Here is a 20869-nt window from a genome sequence, read left to right as displayed (position 1 = left end):
GCAAGATTTCCACCTAACAAAATGCTCATACATTTTTTTCTCTGTATAATCCTACAATATATTTCTGCCTAGCTTAAAATTTTTGTAAGATGGTATATTTACCTATATATATATATATATATATATATATATATTAGTTAAGTAAGTAATTTAACTTGAAAACTGTGAAGTGTTTGCGTGTGTTTTGATTCTAAAGTTTGACCCTAAATGTCCTGGGTACAGGATCTTCCACTACTCTGTGGGCACTGAAGGTACACAGACATTGAAGTTTACCATCTGCTGTGCCAGAATACCTGGCAACTGATGTGAAAACAACACAAGAAATCATTTGTCCACCCTGTTTTTGAGCTCTGAAGTTGCCATTTTATAGCCTTGCCACAAACTCCTACAATAAATTAGATAATGTCTACATCTCTTTACACCTCTTTTAAAGTTAACAAAGGAGAAAAAAGCCCTATTTTAGAAGTTATGAGGCAAATGACTTAAATGAACTACATGTAAGACGGTATCTCAAGATCCCAGTTAAAAGGCTATTTAAGATTCTTTAGGACCCAGTTCATGATATAACAACTATTACTGGAAAGGAAGCTGGTTTGCAGCAATTGAAAGCTTGTAAGAGTAGGTTTAATTGCTTGTTAGCAGAAAGAAAAAGTGGTGAAGTAACAAAACTGGCTGTTAAGTAGAAAGTAAAGCTGTAAGTTTTAATTAAGTACACCCATAAAAATGTATTTTTAAACCAATGCATTTATTCCTAGCAGTCCAGCTGGTTTTGAAGTCTTAATATATCCTTTTTTTTTGTTCTTCTGAAGAACTTTTAGCTGCTTCTAAGCCACTTCAGATGATGAGGGAGGGTATGAGAGGGTATTGCCAATTTGAAAGCCTTACATATAATTGATGAGGAAGAAACAACACTCTTTAGCAGGTATTCCATGTCCATTTTTATAAGTTAGGGGAGGGGATGGTGGAGGATGGATTTCAGAAGGCTTGCGATGACGAGGCTCAGGATTGGTGGATGCTGTTGTTTGGCATGGCCCCCTGCCAGGCACTTATGTCTTTATATACTGTAAACAGATGACCGACCAGTCCTGACTGTGTCTCTGTGTTCAACCTCTCCTTCTGGCTCTCTCCATCTTCTCCTTCTTCTCTTCTTCATCTTTTCTGAAGACCTTTGCTGCATCTATACACCTTCAAGACTTTCAACAAGACCAGGGCAAAAACAGCAAACACATCCTCCTCCATAAAAATTCTTGAGTCACTTTTTTTCTAGAAACGTTTTAAGCCTTCAGCTGTTTGCAGTGTCGGCGTGGGAGAAAGAAACCATGTCTCAGCAGATGTTGCTCTTGACAGTGGTGTCCATGTGGCTTTTTGCCGGGTACTTCCTGGTAGAGGCAACATATTCCAGCCACAATATGCACAACCGCTATCGTGCATTCAATCACAATGCCAACATGGACAATCAGCTTCCTCCAGAGATACCTGTGGTGATGGAAGCAGAGGCCCCTCGTCCAGTCAACTTCAGTCGCACCTTTTATGGGATCATGTTTGATGCTGGCAGCACTGGCACCCGTATCCACATTTACAAGTTCATTCAAAAAGACCCAGGTAAGTCTTTCCATCTCCTTTCTCCATATTCCTTTTTTTTCGCACTAAATTAGCTCTGCAGTTCCCCAGATAACTTACTTGCTCCTCTTGTAGCATGAATTTGAATATTTCCTTTCCCGATGTGTTGCTCTGATGATCCTGACTCACATCCATGCTTCAGTGTAGCTTACACCATGAACTCAGAATGATCTTGAAGAGTCCCGCCTTGCAGACTCTGTGAACGGCTGCCCTCTCCATCTCTCTCTCTCTCTCTTTCTTGATCGCTTTTTCACTGAATCCCTCTCAGGAGCCAGTGGGTCATAGCACGTCTGCTTACTGTGTCTGTGTTTGCCGTGGTTCATTCGCCTCATGGTGTGAAGGCAAACAGAAACACAGGGATGGGAAGAGGAAAGAGGGATGGAGAAAGTTGGGTAATAAGCAGCTGCAGTTTCATTTAATGAATTGCAACCCTGAGCAATATGTGAAAGACTATGGGTTTAAGCTGATAATGCAATAATCGGTTCCACAAAATACCCATCAAATGGAGACATGGCATCACTCCTGATGAGGTAAACTCTGAGCCTTGAGAAACTCTTAATTTGCCTGTCTGGAAAAATCATGGTGGTCGCCATCTGTGGTAAACATACAATGACCAAATGTTTCTGCTCATGCCCAGTAACCTTAGGAGATGGAGTCGAGTTGCCCACAGTCCATCGCTAATGTGCACCTTCTAATAGCATAGGTATTCAGTTGTCCACTCTGACTTTTCTGTCTGTCTCTGTGTCCCACAGTTGAGCTTCCAGTGCTTGACAATGAGATGTACCATGCCGTGAAGCCTGGACTGTCAGCGTATGCGGATATGCCCGAAGTGGTAAGCCACTAACTTTCTTATAACAACATCAGGGAACATGTTATTTCTATAAAATTCTAATGGCTTTAATTTTTTCCAGTCTCGTTTGTGCAGTGCAGATGGAGAAAGCATTTTTTTTTTTTTTTTACATTTCATTTGAAGACGATATCAAAAACAAAAACCAGAACCAGAAATTCTGTATTCAGCAATATGGAATTTGAATTCTTGGCTGTGCAATTATTCTTTAGTTTGTGACATTTGCAGATATTCTAGATATTCCAGTATTCTACTGGTGGGTTATCTTCCAATCCCAAACTCTGTAACCACAAGCCAAGTATATTGAAACAGTTAATAATTCTCTTCAATAATGAAACACCTTGATGCTGGTAGACAAAAAAGTTTCCAATTCACCCGATTATAGATCATGTTATTTAGCTCACTTTGAGGAGTTGTGGAATATTTGCAATAATATGTAAAAATAAAATAAAAAAATATTTTTCTAGGGTGGAGAAACCATTCGGCAACTGTTGAAGGTCGCAAAAAAGACAATTCCCAAAGAGCAATGGATACAGACACCTGTGGTTCTGAAAGCCACTGCCGGCTTGCGCCTGCTGCCTCAAGAAAAAGCCAAAGCCCTTTTGAATGAGGTAAGGCATTCTTTTCTTCACAGACAGTTTAGCAGAGAGAGAAACCATCCCAAAGGGATACAAACCATGTTGTGTACAAGAGAGAGAAAGAAAGACAGGAAAAGTAAGAGAGAAGAGAAACCAATACTGTGCAAATGCAGCTGTTCTGAGGCTGTCTGGAGTTGAAGGGACCCAAATGCCTTTTGAATTATCGTATTCAACGCCACCACAGCAGCCACACTTGTGGTTTCTAGCTTGCCCAGATTCAGACAAATTTGCCTAAGATTGATTCAGTGAACTTCCCATCGACTCCAGATAAAAAAGAGCCGGCTTGAAATGTTATGTTGTAACAACCAAATGGTTTCTTTCTTTTTTATAGTGTACATTTCAGAGGAACACATGAGTCATAAACTCTAGATTTCTTAACATTGTAGAGCTGAAATTACACACAAGGATTAATATATGTAATTTCTGATTTTCTCCATAGGTCAAAGACGTTTTTGATGACTCTCCTTTCTTTGTTCCAAAAAACAGTGTCACCATCATGAATGGAACCAATGAGGGTACTATAACCTTTCTTTGTTTAAAATATCTAAACTGAAGCACAAATGTATAACTCATAATGTAATGCACAGACTTTGAAACATCCGTTATTGTGATAGTGACCTGAGTGTTTAATATAACTGTCTGGATTAAACCTTGTCTGGAAGCCTCCTATGCTCAATATAAAATAATCCTCGGTATTTTTAAATTTAAATTGACATTCGGTTTCATGCAAACTCAGACATTCATGTGTTTGTTCTGTGGTTTTATGAGGTGTGGCTAATTTCACATCTCAGACAGATTAAATACCTGAGCTGGTCCTTGATGGCCCCAGTATAAGATGTATATTTTCTGTGGAGACATTGGTCTACATTTGAATGCAGTACTATTGAATATAGCAAAACAATACTGAATATGTTCAAATGTCAAATAATGTCCCAATAGTGATTGGTGTTTACCATGTTATTTAGAGTTGGAACTCAAATTCTGCATCTCAACTGCATTCTTTCTCTTACAGGGGTCTTGGCATGGGTTACAGTAAACTTCCTTACAGGTACAGTCATGAATTATGTAATTAAAGTATTTTGTTTAACCTAAGAGTGGGCCATGACTCTACGCTAACTCTAGTTATATTTCTTAATTTAACTTAATTTATATAATATACATTTACATGTTTTTCATGGATTTGAACAACTGATAATAAACATGTTTATTATACTTTTGCACTGCAGGTCATTTGTATACTAAAACAAGAAAAACTGTTGGGATCCTGGATTTGGGTGGGGGTTCAACTCAGATTACTTTCCTTCCTAAGTTTAAGGTATAATGATTGGACAAATCCACAGTTAACATATACTGGCTAGAATGTTTCAGATTTTTTTTTTTACATTGACATTGTTCTCTTCTCTTCCACAGAAAACTGTGTTGACTGCTCCTCCAGACTACATTGCCAAAATCAATATGTTTAACAGCACTTTTGAGCTGTATACTCACAGGTCAGATAACTTGACAATACATATCCTTTCTAGACAAAGACTAACAATATGTCATCAGAAGAAAAAAATATTTGTATAATTTTTTACATTTGCAGTTATCTTGGAAATGGACTATTTGCTGCACGACTGGCAACTCTTGGCGCTCTTGGTGCAGATGGTAATTACTAATAAAATGTTTTAATATCTTCTAACTTTATTTTATATGGATGATTATTAATTTATCACAATGTTCGATCTTCAGGTCTTGATTGGAAAGTTTTCAGAAGTTCTTGTTTACCCAAAAAATTCAGAGAAGACTGGAGTTTTGGTGGACTCACCTACAAAGTCAGTGGAATCCCAGATGGTGAGTGACCAGAATTGGTCAGAATTGACTTTAAGCTTCCATTAATAGTTGGACTAAAACTTATATTTAAAAAAACATATTGACAAACATTTTGCTTTAGTTAACTTCTCCAGGTCTGTTTCTGTCTATTTTTGGCTCCATAGAAATACTAACATAACAAACATTGTATTTAAACAGAAAAAAAAAATAAGTCAGTTTACTCAGTTCACTCATCAAATGATTCAACAACTCTGTAACCACAGACATGTAAAAAGAAAAAGAAAAAGATCACATACTTGGTATTTAGCCTAGCCTTTTCTCCCTTCAGCAATGTTGTGTGGCAGAATCACTAGCTATGATGGGCCTTTATAAGCAGTCCATATGGTTTCCAGCTGGTTGACCTGACCAGACAGTTAGCTCCAGGTCATATGAAAGCTGCCTATTAGGTGCTTCCTAGTGAGGAAACCACTCTGTGAAGAGTTTGTGGCAAACCCTTAAACTCACCTAATTATGCTGTAAGGAGGCACTCTCCTTGAAATGCACACTTTCCATTCAAGATACCACAGATATCAAACATATTGTTAAGGTTAGTTTAGTATTCACCTTACAGCCATGGACTGCCCCCAGAAGTCTGTCAGAAATGTCTGTTTATACACCAATTCTGGGTGTCCGACTTGAGTATGCATGGTACGGAGTATACATGGGCCTGACACTGCTGAGCAAATATATCCCAGCAAAGCATAAAATACAAACAAATGGTGATTGGTTGCTTCACATGTCCATCAGACTGTCTGTTCCTGTCTAAACAGGGATTTCTTCAAAGTGGACCACCAGACTTTATACTGATGAAATTACTGAAAAAATAAACTTAATATATATATATATTAATAACATTACATCTGGCCCTTTATTTCCAGGTTTTGCAGGGTACAAGTTATGCTACCAAGAGATAATGCAGGTGGTGAAAGGGATTGTGCACCAGCCCTTTGAAGTCAAGGGAAGCAGCATCTTCTATGCCTTCTCCTATTACTATGATAGAGCTGTGGAGTCTGGTCTCATTGGTAAGACTAAATTGGGGATAAGGGGGGTCAGTGCTATGTAATCTCTCCAAATGAATAATCTTTAAAAAATAAACTATATTGTCTCAATCTTTTAGATGGATCCCGTGGTGGTACTGTGGAAGTCAGGGATTTTAAAAAGAGAGCCAAAGAAGGTAAGACTTTGGAAATTCTCCCAATCTCCAAAAAACACTCACGTCAAAGTCCTGCCGCACATAGCACAAACATTAACCCTCACTGCTTATCTGCATTTGAGGTTCTCGACAATCACACTGGCTTCACAAAATGATAGCTCAGCCACCACATAAACATAGGTTACACCTCTCCCACACATATACTTCTGCTTGCGTGTGTTCACCTTTTTTGTACCTCTCCGAGCCGCTATCTCAGCTTTTCCATGCCCTTACTAAAGGATTATGTTATGAATTCTTGAACACAATGTGATGCTTATGTCAGTTTAGGGTCTGAAACTGAATCATGTGGCTCACTTGGTAGATTGTGTCCAACAGTAAATGTCAGCAGAGATGATTTATCACTAGGGGGAATGAGTTGGCATCTTATGTAAGGCTATTATTTGTATGCTGACACTGTCGCATGGTCTCGATGAACCACATTTGGCACATTGGTTATCCCAATGGCAGCAGCCCTGTGGATACCCCCCCTCCTCCCTGATCGTGAGACAACACCTAATGCCCAATACCTAACTGGAGGCAGGCAGGACTTAATGTTCTACCCTTTGTGGGAACACTCGGTAACCCTTGTGATTTGGAGCACAATCAGCACTTGTGTATGAAATTATTAATTCCCACTTTCCTCCTCATCTCAAACTTTCCCAAATCGCGTTGTCAGCCAGAGGAAAAACAAAACATTGGGAGGACCTGTTTCACAAAGACGTGCCAGACAGTTGTAGCAAACACAGTACCGGTGCCTCATTGTCTTACCTAATTTTCCCCCAGACTCTGACACACTGCAGCATGACAATCAACAGTCTGGGACTAAATGTACACTATGCTTATCATTTCTTGTGCAACATAGAAATCTTTTAGTCTTTTAATTTTCCCTTGGATTTTTTATTTCCCAATTCTGTACTCAAGAGTTACAAAATGTTTACATTTTCTGAAGAAAAAGTGACTGGTGTTGCCCGTGCAAAACTCATCGCCGTGAGCATTGCAAAACTTTTCAAAGTAGCTCTTAGTGCTAGGGTGTTCTGGGTGGTTGCTACACTAGGTAGAAGGTATAACTCATGTCTGTAGCACAGACCATGTGGGATGAGAAATGCGTCAAGGTTTAATACTAAGGCTAAAGGGTTTGTTCTAATCCCTAACTTTAAGTATGAGCAACAGCTTCCCTTCGCAAGCACAGCTAATTATTGTTCTTTTCTTTTACTTAAACAAGTGTGCAACAAGATGACTAAATACCGTCCAATCAGCCCCTTTTTGTGCATGGACATGACCTATATCACATGCCTATTGAAAGAGGGATTCGGGTTCAAGGACAGCACTGTTCTGCAGGTGAGTGGGAAATATTAAAACATCATAATTTAAAAATGTGAAACTGGACATTTATAGGTAAAGTCACTAAAATTGGGATCAAACCTGTCTACTAGCTCAGTGTTTGTACATATTTGAGCATACTGAATTAAATTGCCAAAATCCTGATAACATTCCTTTGCAGACGAAGTAGTAGAAAAGTAAGCAGCATAATGAAAAAAATGATCTTCTTTTAACAGCTTACTAAAAAGGTGAATAATATGGAGACAAGCTGGGCACTCGGCGCCATCTTCGATCATTTCCACAATCTCAACATTCATTAAAGCCAGCAGTCTTGCAATGGACACCAGCATGAGGGGGCGCACAGGGGTCAAGCCGGGGCAAAACTCACCTGATCAAGCAGCCCCTCTCTGTCCTCCTCCATAACTCTTAAGTGAGTTCAGACCGGCCCTGCACTGCAGCCCTATATCACAACTCCCTACCCCCTCACCAACTAAACACTTACAGAACTGTTCACAAAGAAATCACTATATTTTTGTAAAGATGGCCAGGCCAGCCTGCAATTTCTACTGTATGTTTACATTTTTTTCAGTTGTAGTCTCACCTGAGACACTGTCTGTCTGTCTGTCTGTCTAAGCTGGCAGTTTTCAAAGTTTCAGTGTTTAACTCACCCATTTAAAGCTTCATGTAGTTGTGCAGGATATTGTGCAGTGGGACACTGCACAATTTATTATTGAAGCTTCTGTAGCCTCTCCTGCAGTAATGTTAGTGGTAGTGCTTGCACAGTAGTGTAGTGCTGTTTTAGGTTATGGTAAATTATAATTCAGTTTCCATTTACTGCCCCATCGAGCACTTAACATTTTAACGTAGCTGGTTCAGTTACAGCCATCTGTTTTGGAAAGTTGTTTGGGATCAGCAGCTTAACCTGGGGTTGATTTGGCTGGTAGGGACAAGGACAAATCATACATGTACGGTCACTTTACTTGGGTACATGAGTGTAACATATTCTTTTCTGTTTGTCTATTAAGAAAGTTAGCATAGCAGAGTTGAAGAGCTGAGTTGGAAGATTTTTCAGAAGCATATCACATTTTGGTGAAAATCTATAGTGGCCTTTTTCTTTTTTAGCCAAGGTCTAACCAGCCATGGTTTTTAACACTGAATGGCATGCAATTAAATATACTTGCCATGCAGCCATTATCAAATTATAAAAAGGTATATAAACTTACATGGCTAAATCCTATCAATACTTTGATAAAATATAACTCAGAAGTTATTAAATGTTATTAGACATTATGTGTTACTGTATTCAATTCAGATGGGAGTTATTTTTATGACAACAGAGTTTAGAATACTTTAAACTTGGGTTGGTTATTGTGGATGGCTCGAAGACAATTTAGAGGGTCATTGTGTAGAACAGTGTTGAAATGTTCCTGCTTTGTGTATGCATAAATGCTCAGGAGTAATTGGGCAGAATTTTGTTCGATTTTGTGACAGGTGCATACTGCTGACCGACTTAGTACCAATTTTTGGCAGTATCATGTTAATTGTGTTTTGTGAATTATTGTACAAATATTTATTACAAGAACACTTGCTACATATGCAGCGTACTGTTGTTGCATCTCTTAATCCATCTGCTTCTTTAAAGCTGCTGCAGTATACCTGTTTATGTATTTTACTATGTTTGTATATACACATCAGTAATGTATTTTACCAGTTGTCACAATACAATGTATGACATGAAATTATCATGTACTGCTACGCCATTTTTAGTTATTCGACAACAAATGCTATAAATATGCTTTCTAATTCAATGTTGTGTATGACCTGATAATTGTACATGAATGAATCATAATAAAAATCTGTTGAATTACTTAACTAATGGGATTTTAATGTTAAAATACATTTAACCTATAAACTTAACTCGATCCATCAAGTATATTCTAAGTTAAGGTAACGTAATCTTGAAAGTTAGAGATATTTTTTTTCTGAAAGTGTTGACACATTTGTATTAGAATAACGAAATCTTGATTTTCGTGTGTTTTAAAAAATAGGCCTGACACGAAATACATAACAAATATTATAATATAAACATAACAAACAGATAATAAATGCTTGCTTACCTTCTCGCAAAGAAATTGATGTTTTCACGGTCAAGTCCCATCCATGCTCTACGCTCACGCTGGGCGATTTAAATGCGCGCCAAATATAACCGCGTGCCAATTCTCGCGAGATAAAAGGTAAAATAATTTGGTCAAACGGCGAACTGAGATGTGGACTTTTATTCGTCTTCATTAGAAGATTATGATTTAGGTCACTTGAGCCCTATTCAAAAGGTAAATTCATTACGAGAGACATTTCTCATTACGAGATAGATTTTGCATCACTTACTTTATTTCCAATGCAGTTCAATTGTACACCTTTGCCTTACAAATACTGGCTACGGAATCAATGTGGAATCAAACTTTAGGAGACATCTTTGCTTTTAAAACTAAATGCATACCAACGAATAATACAATAATCCAGCATAAACCAAATTTCGTGCCTAAAGCCTATTTTAGTTTGACATCTGCTCCACAAATAGGTCATATAATAAATCATATCTCTGTAATTTTGATAATTGAGAAAAGTTATGACCATATAGATTAACGAAATTTGATGTTCATCACGAAACATAAGAACCATGCTCAATACACACAGAAATTTTTATGACTTGTATGTTTGAATAGCCCTAACACACTAAAGAATTGTGTATGTTTCCTATACACATACACACACATACAGTATATATGTATATGATTATCTTTTAAATTACATTCTTTATTTTAAATTACATTTTTCTTTATTCGCTCTTTGTTCTTCAAAATTGGAGCAACTTCAAGTTTGAGAAACGGTAGATCACATTTTCGTTCCATTCACAAAGGCAGCAGAGCAGTAGTAGTTACATCTTGTATTTATTTTATATAACATTTTCACATGGGTTATTGGAAAAGATGGCATAAAAATGTTAACCCACAGAGGAATAAAATATAATTTATTAATTTACACTTATAAATTCCATGAACACAATCTAACATTAGAGATCCAGCAAACATCCAGTTTGCAGCTACTGTTTTACTTGCTGGCGTAGGCCATGATCTGCTCCTGTGGGTAGAAGAAAAATATAACTTCAGTAAGTGACTTAAATGTAAGCAATATTCATAATTCACAAATGCACATCTTCCCACTTTTGATCATGAAGGGCGAGAAGTCCTCCTTAGATTACATTTGAGGCACTTACACAGGCTGTAATGTCTATATTAGAAACACCAAATGTGGGAGATATCCCTCAAGGCTTAAAACAAGTTACGGGCCCTCTGGTTGGAAACGCTTAGTAAAGGAATGAAGCCATTTCATAAGAGTGGCCTGTAATAAAAGGAGTGTGAAAACACAAGCCAACACCACCATGCACAGCCCTGCAACTCCACCCACACACTTTCGGTAACAGTAAATTTAGGGCTAAACATAACCATAGTAGTAGCTCCTGACCATGTAAATTACAGGCATGGATAAGAGTAGAAAGGCATGTAATCAGAGGACAAGATTGGGGGGATGGGGTGAGAGAGGGGAAGAAGTCAGAGGAAGAGCGAAAGGGGGAGCAAAAGTTGGAGAGGTGAAAGAAGACTGAAGCTGGAAGCACAACAGAGGCACAGATAACAGAAATGAATGAGAACAAGAGCGGATTGCTACAGAGCTGAAGAAAAGAACAAGATCCAAAGTGATGGAATATGATGGAGGAAGGGAAGATTGTCCAATCATTTCAGAGCAAGAAATAAAAATAAAACTGACATTTTGAAGGAACTGTGGAAAGAATAAGAGACGTGATCATACTTTAAGTGGAGGCAGTGCGTTGGTAGCCTGCAGGCCGAAGGTTCTCAATAGAACCATAGGGGCGGCATTAGTGGAGTACAGTCTCTTCATGAGGTCAACGGCTGCCATCATAGGAAGATTGTGTCGCTGACGTTCAGTCTCAAACTCCAACAAGTGCTGCATGGCTCCTAGAGTTCAAAGGATCAACGGTTAAACAGAAAGCATGTGAAATACTTCTTCTTCAAAAGTTGTCCTTTCTGTTATCCATTTGGTGCTTGTTGTCTGCACATAATTTACACCTGCAGAAATCTCTGCAGATTTACACAATAATCATATGCCATTAACTTTTACACATCCTGTGTCTTGCATCAGAATTTTTTTAATGCTTTTAAAAAGCATTCAATCAGCAATACGAAGGTAGTACTTTCAGCTTAATTTCATACACTTTACTGCATATACTAAAACTCCACGACAAAAAATTCAGGTGACTTTGCTCCAAAATGAATGAATTTCTAAGAAACTGATGTCAATAATTCCAAAAACAAGGTTTCCATTTGTGGACGCAAAGTAATTTATGAGCAGTTCTTGGCAGGAGTTACAACAAGTAAGAACACTGTATAACCTCTCAATATAAGGAAATGGAAAAGAGCTAAGAAAAACCACAGAAAGCTCCACTGGGCTACCAAAAGTATGCTTCTTCAGGTATGAAATACTCTATGATCTGATCAGAAATTTCCAACCAAACATTTCTTGTCACGTTTCTTCAACGTGAGGCAGTTCTTCACTATATAGCTCATAACATGACTTCATGTAATGCTTATTAAATGAAAATATTTGATGTATATATGTGAAAACTGTCACACAAGTACAAATCCAGTGAACACATACAGTACATTCGGCTTGACTGCTGCTGATGCTGAAACACTCACCAAGGTCTTTTCCGTTAAATGCTGCTTGGCTGAGAACTTTTGTGAGATAGGCCACATCGCCAAAGCCTAGATTGGCACCTTGGCCTGCTAAAGGATGGACTCTGTGTGCAGCATCTCTGAAATAAGAAAGATCAGAAAATATAGAGAGGAAACCTTGAGACAGGAGCCATATTTAGCTTGACCGGCAAACCTGCTGAAATTTCCTCCTTGTGGACTCTAATACCTTAGAAATTCCTCATCACATAGGTTTAAAGTCTCAGACACCCACATAAACAATACAGCTGTGCTATAAACCTAGTATTTCTCCTTTGTATATACATGTGCTTCTATTCTTATGAAAACCACTCTTAAAATTCTGAACAATTATGAAATTATGAAAAAAATACTCAAACCCAAAAATCATTTCATGCAATTGCAAGCATACCCAATGATGGCCACTCTGTGGCGGATGTATTCTGTGGCATGGCCCATGCCCAGCGGGAACATGACCCGGCTCTTTGGGCCAATACCTGCAACACTAGGTGGAAGCTGACGTGCAGAGCCACTGTCAGGCATCAGGACAGAAAGAGCCGTCCGGAACAGAGAACCAGCAGTCTCCACCAGCTCAGAATGGTTCTCATTACTCCACTGAAGAGAGTGAAACAGAGAAGTGAACAACAGTGGAAATGGCACCAGAAGAATGAGGTGTGCCAAAATCTCTATTGGTTATAGAGTAGTTAAGCTTAAACTTGATGATAGAGAAGGGGAAAGCCAATTAAAAAACAATCACTGACTACTGCTAATGTCATTCCAAATCCATATGACTTTCTTTCTCTCATGTAATAAGTAAAAGGATGAAATGAATGATTCTCAGTTCATTTTTTGATTTTTATCATTTTCTGTCCAACTGAAGTTCTCTCATCAAATGACAGGCTGCAGTAAAGGGCAGAAAAAAAAAGGGTTTTCCACTGTTCACTTTCAGCCTTAAAAATGCTGAATGTAAAAATGAAAAATTGAATGTATCCAGAAATCAATCTGGAACCAAAATGTACACAGAGGAGAAGATTTCCACATAATGAACTAAAATTCTTATAGAACAACCTGTTCCAATAAAGCTATCATATTACTTCAGAGCAGTGTGGCTTTCAACTTGACCAAATTGATTTAAAAAAAATGATATATATAATTCATCAACACTAGTAGTTTCTATTAATAAAAATGTTGGAAAACAAACAAGAAAGCAAAATTACCAGAGTTAATACCTTACACTGGGGGGTCTCTGAAAATTGTGTAGTCAAAAAGGCTGAGAACCACTGCTTTAGAGGACTTGTTGGAGTAGAGCACAGCATGGACTCCTTCAAATGACAATTTTATAGTGCTTTCTTGTTCCTTTTTGGATCATGACAGTCCCTGGTCACTGCTGCTTTTTATTGCATGGGAAAAAGCTGCATAAACATCCTTCAGTGGAACACCACAATTTTGAAGAAATAAAAGTCATATGGGTTTAAAACAACATATGATTTTTATTAATGCTATCTTTATCTTGAAATCTGGAGGTAAGCTATACCTTTGTCCTTTTGTGCACTCAAAACACTAAAGTCTTAAAAAGACCAGTATTTCATCAGAGATGCAAGAAGCGTGCCTTATTAAAGTAAAATTCTGAGCAGGCCACAAATTTGAGTTTGGTCTGTAGAAAAAAACATTTCGTGGAGTAATGACCAACACTGGCAAACCTTGGGCTTAATTAGCAAACCAGTTTTGATGGCAAGCGTGACTCAGATGCAAAATGCCTATGACCAGTAAGGCCAGTAAAAATAGCCAGCTTGGGAAAAAAGGAGTTTCTCTGACGGAAACACAAACAAGAAGAAAAAAGGGTGTGAGGGTCAATTTGAGGGTATTCAGCCAAAATGGAGAATGCAGAGCATAGATATGATATTTAAATCAAAAACAACTTCTTTGTTATGTTATTCTACATACCAAAATATTGCAAAAACACTGTAACAGCACAGGGAGGTGGACTATAAGTGTGGCAAAAGTGTTAGGGTTTACTCACAAATGCAGAGTTAATGGCATCCACAAAGCTCTCTTCATCCAGCTGTAGAAGTTCTTCAGCATGCTGATGACTGGTGGACCAGACCAGCGAGCTCTCTGTGTCTGACAACTGCACAGCAGACACATACACCACGTCCACGTTACAAACACATGTATGTATGCATGTATTTTCCATTTGACCACTAAGTAATAACACGATGAGCCAATTAAACAAATCAAGTACAACTGAGATTATTTACAAGTAAAATAATCTTTTAAAGTCAGCTCACAGGAAGCATTGCAATGGGTCCGGTTGGTAGAAACCTCTGCCAGGCTACGTTATTTTCTGTGGGCTGAAAAACGATATTGCAAGGTTAATACATTCAATGCAACCATATTTCCCCTGTAATTAAACATATCTCAGCAAATTACAGAATTCAGTATGATTTGAACTTGAAACTGGAGGATTAGCGTACCTCAGACAAATGCAGAACAGCGACGACCGCTGACTGATCGTAATTCCATTTGACTGTTGGGATGCCAGCCTCTCTCCGCACCATTGAGTTTGGCCCATCAGCACCAATCTGAAAGAGACAAATCATACCTACCTTAAGAAATGGAGGATTTGCTTATGTAGGCTGTGCACTCATCTGTTTGTGATACCAAAGGAAACACTGGATACATTCTACATACCAACAGCTTGGTGTGGAGAGTCTTTCCATTAGCTTGAGTCACCTGAACCCAAGGGATGGACTCAGAGACATGGTAAGGACGGGGCCAGATGTACTTCACCACTTTTGTTCGGTACTGCACTTTAACATGGTCTGGTTTAGACATGAATGAATGAATGATAATCCAAAAATCATTAAACATTAAAATGCAACAAAAACAGCATTAGTCCAAATCTTGTTCAGTTCCACTTGAGAAATGGGAAAAAATCCAAACAAACTGGGTTTGGCTGTGACAAAGTCAAAAATTAAGGATCATCGAACCATCTCATAAAACACAAAGCTGTTTTCCTTTCTCTGGTTGAGGCCTGCTAACATTAACAACTGTCTTAACTGCTTTGGCAAGTCAGCCATGGCTGACTAATGGTGTTTATCTACAAGCAAACCATGCAATACAAAAGATCAACTTCCAATATCCTGGACACAACACAGAACGAAAGTAAAGGAAGGAGAAAATCCACTTTTCTTAGAACCACTGGCGGTCTAGGCACATAAAAAGATCTGGAATTATACCTACTTTTCGAACCATTCTGTCCACAAAACTGAACACTAGTTATTGCGCACGGATGAGAAATATTGGCTTCTTGCTGATTTGAAAGTAGAATAACAAAAACAAAAAGAAAAGCACTGGCAGATGCATATACTTTTTGTCTAGTACTTCAGCAGAAATAGCAGACTGTTAAAAAGCACCTCGACACAAACACGTGAAAACGCACGTGCTACCGCACATCTGTTAAATGCAAGATGCATTTTAAAAAAGGCCTGTTTTTAAAAATATGCTGTTTTACAGAGCATGGCATGGAAAAGCCAAATGCAGAGCCTTGGAACGGTTTAGTTAATTACAACAACAAAATGTTACAGTAAAATGCTGTCCGTGCTCAGGCACCCCAAGCGAGCGAGATGCTAGGACTGGAAAGGATTGTGGTTTTTCAAATGGGTCAATAGACCACTGCACGTGTCTAAACAGAGAAGCAATTCTCGTGGGTCTTTTGACTCCCACCAAAAGTAATGTGCTAGATGATCGAAATAGCAGGAAAAACACGGATGCATCCAAAGAAGTGGAATCTTTAGGGGGAAAAGAAAGATGTTCAAAAGGAGTATAAGTACACATAAACATTTTGCCAAGACGGGAAGGAACGACTTGTGGTGACATCATTTGCCAAGCCATCCCTAAAACTAGTTAACAGGGAACCCACTCGGAGACTGCTGGACCCTGCTGGGAAAAACATTTAGCAACATGGAAAAAGCTCAGCGAAAGCAACAATTAAGGATATATCATCATGTAATGATCAAAGTTTAGTGTGCGAAGCAATGATTATAAAAACAAACACATAAATCGATCTATAAACCAACATCAAAATGTATCCGTTACCAGAGAGAGTCTGCAGCTGTTTGGTGAGGGCGGCCACAATGACGTCGTTCTCAACGATGTACGCCATCTCTTCCTGCAGATTGTCCTTATCAAATGTAATCAGAGCATCTGAACAAGCATCCCAAACCTAAAGCGAAGAACCAAATTATTGCTGTGGTTTACAACTCTATCCTTATGCAACCACTCAGGCGCTATTTATGGATTTCCAAAAGAACACGTGCTCCATTGAACTTGAACACATCAAAGCCGTTTGAGTTTTGCCAGATACTCTAACCAAACATCAGCCACCAACAGCCTTTGAGGTTGCACGGTTGACTTCGTAAATGCACTGGGGCGAGGCAGAAATGTAAAATGCCATTCTTTGTGGCGATTTATGCTTGTATTTATAGTTAAGCTAATAATAAATAACAAATATGCGAACATTACTGTCGAGCTAAGTTTGTTTCATCCGAGTTGCCTTGGAACTTAGTTAATAAAACATGGTTTTAAATGCAAAAAGCTCTTGGGGATTGATGCAGCTATATTTTACAAATCTAAAATGACTTGTAACTAAGGTGACTGGCAAACAATTAAATCCATGAATAACATGGATTCAGAAGGACTGTTCTATCCTTTCTGTTCTACAGCCATGCTAAAACCACTAATAGTAGTGGTTTTTTCCATTTTTGATACATGGTTACATGAAAGTTTTAAAACGTGACCAACCCGCTATTATAAGGATTTTACGTGTAGGAAAAACACAGCCGTTGATAAGTTTTGGAAGTGCTATGTACGTGCAGTCACTGCCAAATTAAAACGTCCCTTGCCAAAATTACCCTTTTTGGCATGAAAAAAGGTTCAGACCATTATGGAGGAACAAAATCTAGCTGATAGCACTTTAGGGAACCTCCAAACTTTTTTTTTCATGTACATGGCACTTCCCAAGCCCACTTTAGTTGCTTTCCTCCAACCACTTGAATTTAATTGGAGGGCAAGAGGGAACCCAGCTCAGTTCCTTTTGCAGTTTCTTCCTTGTTTGGACATAAATGCACTCACAAACAAAAAGGAAAGGTATAATGGGCGAGGTATATCACTATATAAAGTGCACTCTGATGACAGAGTTTGCCCAGAAACCACAGGATTTCATTCTGGCAGTGAGAAACACACACATTACAGGAGAAACCCCACCACAGCATAGTAAACGAAGGGCCCTTTTACTTGTGATCTCCACAGATTTTAACTCCTCTCCCTGAATGACTAACTCCTCCTTTTAACTCCTCTCCCTGCATCTCACATGAATCTTCGTAATTAGTAGACAGAGCTGGATTTATGTCATCCCGCTAAATAAGACTCTGATCGATAAACTGTGGCCGCAAGCAAAACCAAGCTTAACCATGAGGTTCTGCATCTCTAATGTATGTTTTGTATTCAGAGGCCGTGGTTCTGTAGCATTAATTTATGGGTGATTGCTTACGGTGTGATGAGGCAACGACGATGAGCAAAACACAATACAGCTGTTTTTAATAGAGTGGCTTCATACGCTCAGGAAAATAAGCAGGTAAGGTCATAGTGAATAACTGTGTTGGTTACACATAATGTGTTTTACTTTAGTGGCTAGTTGCTTTTAAATGACGCAGGTTTCTTTTGGTGTGATATTTGATTACTTCAATTACATTTTCACTTGTAAAAAGAGCCATGGGACTACTACAATGTTTTGCTGGACATTCTGTGAAGCACGGTAATACTGTGGTGCGTAAATATGATTATCATTCAGTAGAATGTGATACTATCATTACATAACAGCACCGCCCAAGTAAGCATTGTATTACAGCATGCCAGTTTTACTGACCTGCATTTTATTATACGGCTTGCATCTCATATTTGCAATATGATCCCAAGCACCAAGACCTGTAACACAATAGGAGACGATTAAAAAGTTGATCCTTTATGATATCCAACCAGAAGAAAAAGCAAACTAAATGTAGTAATGGAAAAAAGTACACAGCGCTACCTACTGACCTACTTCCTGGGGAATCTTTCATTTACAAACATTATACTGTAAATAGTTTTAATGACAGGAGTGCAGTTTAAGAGCTCTGAATGGAACAGATGTACTTATCCTCACCACAGACCTTGTGATTTGATTGTGCCTCCACATTACCCAAAGCACTGGTTCTAAATGATGCCCAACACTGCCCATAATGCAAACATGCATTCTGTGGACACAATCAAAAGCATGCGTTTCATTTCACATAACACACTGTGTAGCCTGGCAACATAGGGCAGCTCACTTTCTGTGGCAACACATCTACTACTGTTTGTTTGTTTGTTTTTTGGTCAAACACTTTCTGTACTTCTTCATTTTATAGTGTATGAAAAATGCAAGTCATTAATGACGAAATAGAACAATTTCAATAAAACAATATATTCTGTTCCCCAGTGAATTATTAGATACTATTATTTATTATTATAATAATGATTTATATTTTTAATTGGATTTTATTTGTATTCAGTTATTAGTTTAAGAACATTTGTACTTTTTTTTTCTATTTAGCCTTATTTTTTATTTAAGATTTAGTTATTTTAATACTTAATCTTAAACATAGCCCATTTATTTTAGTTATATTAAAAATGGAAGGTTGTCTGTTAATGGACCGGATCTAACAATGATTGTATATATTTATCAACTAACATTAACAAATTTGAATAAATACTGTAACAAATGTATTGTAAGTTAATGCCTTAAAAATAGATACCTAACTTATTTTACTTCAGCTTTATTTCAATGAATGAAAATTATTTTGAACAGTTTTTGTTAACAACTACAATACAAAGCTATATGGTTTAAATAGACTCTGAAAACAGAGCCCCATTTAATGGACTAATTCTATGGTGTTTTTAATAGTGCTCTCTGTCAATTTTTTGGAAGAAATGGATGAATAAATTAAGAATTATGATTATTTTGGGATAAACTACTCCAGGTAGATAAAATGGCTTGTAGGTGTTCCTCTGCAGTGTTATATGAACCACACAGAAAGCTACACAAGTCCGTACCACTTAGAAGTGTAGCTGAGCCTGGGCTGATGGAGCTGACCCGTGTACTGTAGGTCTCCGGGACCCTGTCCATCTCTTTTTTGTGACCAGCTTCAAGCAGAAGAATCTTCTTCCCTGCCAAATTTGGATCCAGACCTGAATGAAGTACACAGATTAAATGCAGGGTGATTGATTTTCTTTCTAACATCCTCTCTAAATCACTGTGATGTTGTTTCTCCTCTCATTTTGCATCCTTTACCAATATATCTGTACAAGAGCTTACTAAAGTTCGCATAAAATCGGAGCGTTGATTGCACACTGCTTACTTTAGCGTCCTAATGAAAACGTCACATTGTACAACCGCATTTGCACCCTTCACCTCCAGCAAAAACACTTTCATCAAGCAAAATAGCAACCTCTTTTTTCCTCTCCTTTTTTTTTTTTTTTTTTGGTTTTGCGTTATACACAAGGGTAAAGAAAAGTCACGGGATTTATTTATTTGTTTTTACAACTGGGAAGTGTACTTTTGCAGCGTGTGCTGAGTGGAGATGATGATGGGCAAAAGCAGACTGGGACCGGTCAGCTTTATACTGGGTGCATGTCATTTACACTCACTCACTCACCCAACGAACATGCCATAGCGGTGCCCACCATCCCCCCGCCAGATATTATAATGTCAAAGAGCTGGTTGTCTGAAGCGCTGGATTCCTCATCGCGCTCGGAGGACGCGAATCCTCTGAACGCCCTCCGTGCGACACACCGCCGTCCTGTCCCGAGCACCGCTAGCTTAGCTTTCGCGAAAGTGAACATTCTAGCGGGAAAAACAGACGTGAAATAACTCGTTACAGCTAACAAGCCTTCAAGTGAATATATAAAACTCTTCGTTATATCTGTCCTGTTATTGACAATAACGGTGTTCTATCTGTCATCCAGCCATGTTGTTGTACGAGAACATACGTAAGAGTTCTGTTAGTTACACTCCTTCCGGACTTTAAAAGCCAGTAAAATTAAGAAAATTAATCATGGACATTTCCAAAACATTTCATCTGTCTTCACTTTACAAGAAGACATACAGCACAATTTAATGAGTGTAAATGCTGTCTTTTAAAGTACTTTCACTTTCCCGCTCTTGTTCAGAAGTGTTTGAGATGGAAGCATGTAAGCTTTAGCGCCACCTTCCGCCGTGGAGGACACAATCAGGGGCGTTTAGTTTATGAACATAGGCCACAGGTATCTATCTGTTTTACTGCTGCATACAGTGTTTGCTGAGAAACAGATGCTGTTTTGTATCTAGTATTTCTGGAGGCCATAGGACATAAGGTTACTGTAAATGTGAACTCAGGATTCAGTGCTCAGGCTCCGGTGCGGGGAGACTGTTGCTGGTGTAGAGATCACGATATTTGCAGATTCCAAAGAAATTGAGCACGTCTTGATCTCTGACACTTCATGGATTTGACAGTGTTTGAATGATGTCCTTATAGCGGGCCTGATCACACTCATCTAGCTA

At 38.4% G+C, this 20869-nt stretch overlaps 2 protein-coding genes across 3 annotated transcripts; one reads left to right on the top strand and one right to left on the bottom strand.

Moving 5' to 3' along the window:
• The first annotated feature begins 1088 nt into the window (after positions 1-1088).
• LOC128031503 (ectonucleoside triphosphate diphosphohydrolase 5-like) lies at positions 1089-9283 on the top strand. The gene is made up of 13 exons (XM_052619800.1): positions 1089-1602; positions 2373-2452; positions 2935-3078; positions 3545-3620; positions 4118-4153; positions 4332-4420; positions 4516-4595; positions 4691-4752; positions 4837-4938; positions 5835-5978; positions 6074-6130; positions 7371-7486; positions 7705-9283. The coding sequence occupies exons 1-13, from the start codon at positions 1320-1322 to the stop codon at positions 7786-7788; spliced, it is 1353 nt and encodes a 450-aa protein (XP_052475760.1). The 5' UTR covers positions 1089-1319; the 3' UTR covers positions 7789-9283.
• A 1114-nt stretch (positions 9284-10397) lies between these two features.
• On the bottom strand, positions 10398-20590 carry LOC127933497 (ubiquinone biosynthesis monooxygenase COQ6, mitochondrial-like). Of its 2 annotated transcripts, XM_052530529.1 has the most exons (13): positions 20320-20590; positions 19986-20173; positions 19384-19518; positions 18179-18237; positions 16351-16477; positions 14944-15074; positions 14727-14834; positions 14541-14603; positions 14273-14380; positions 12665-12867; positions 12241-12356; positions 11333-11499; positions 10398-10606 (listed from the first exon to the last, which is right to left on the bottom strand). In XM_052530529.1, exons 2-13 carry the CDS (start codon positions 20170-20172, stop codon positions 10577-10579), a joined length of 1434 nt encoding a protein of 477 aa, XP_052386489.1. In that variant the 5' UTR covers position 20173; positions 20320-20590; the 3' UTR covers positions 10398-10576. The 2 variants fall into 2 exon arrangements, with proteins under 2 accessions (XP_052386489.1, XP_052386488.1); XM_052530528.1 differs by having other exon boundaries at positions 19986-20588.
• Between the last annotated feature and the right edge of the window lie 279 nt (positions 20591-20869).

This window comes from Carassius gibelio, chromosome A17, assembly GCF_023724105.1.
Source record: "Carassius gibelio isolate Cgi1373 ecotype wild population from Czech Republic chromosome A17, carGib1.2-hapl.c, whole genome shotgun sequence".
Classification (NCBI taxonomy): domain Eukaryota; kingdom Metazoa; phylum Chordata; class Actinopteri; order Cypriniformes; family Cyprinidae; genus Carassius; species Carassius gibelio.
Note: the sequence above shows the minus strand (reverse complement) of the source record. Positions and strands in the feature narration are given on the sequence as shown.

Bases quoted from the DNA above. Each gene is read 5' to 3' on its own strand.
- LOC128031503 (XM_052619800.1), top strand. From the start codon at position 1,320: ATGTCTCAGCAGATGTTGCTCTTGACAGTGGTGTCCATGTGGCTTTTT. The intron at 4,421-4,515 runs GTATAATGATTG...TCTCTTCCACAG, and splicing joins CTTTCCTTCCTAAGTTTAAG to AAAACTGTGTTGACTGCTCC. The intron at 4,596-4,690 runs GTCAGATAACTT...TTACATTTGCAG, and splicing joins TTTGAGCTGTATACTCACAG to TTATCTTGGAAATGGACTAT.
- LOC127933497 (XM_052530529.1), bottom strand. From the start codon at position 20,172: ATGTTCACTTTCGCGAAAGCTAAGCTAGCGGTGCTCGGGACAGGACGG. The intron at 14,604-14,726 runs GTACGCTAATCC...ATCGTTTTTCAG, and splicing joins CTGTTCTGCATTTGTCTGAG to CCCACAGAAAATAACGTAGC. The intron at 10,607-11,332 runs GTATGATCACGT...TTCTACCCACAG, and splicing joins ACGCACTGCCTCCACTTAAA to GAGCAGATCATGGCCTACGC.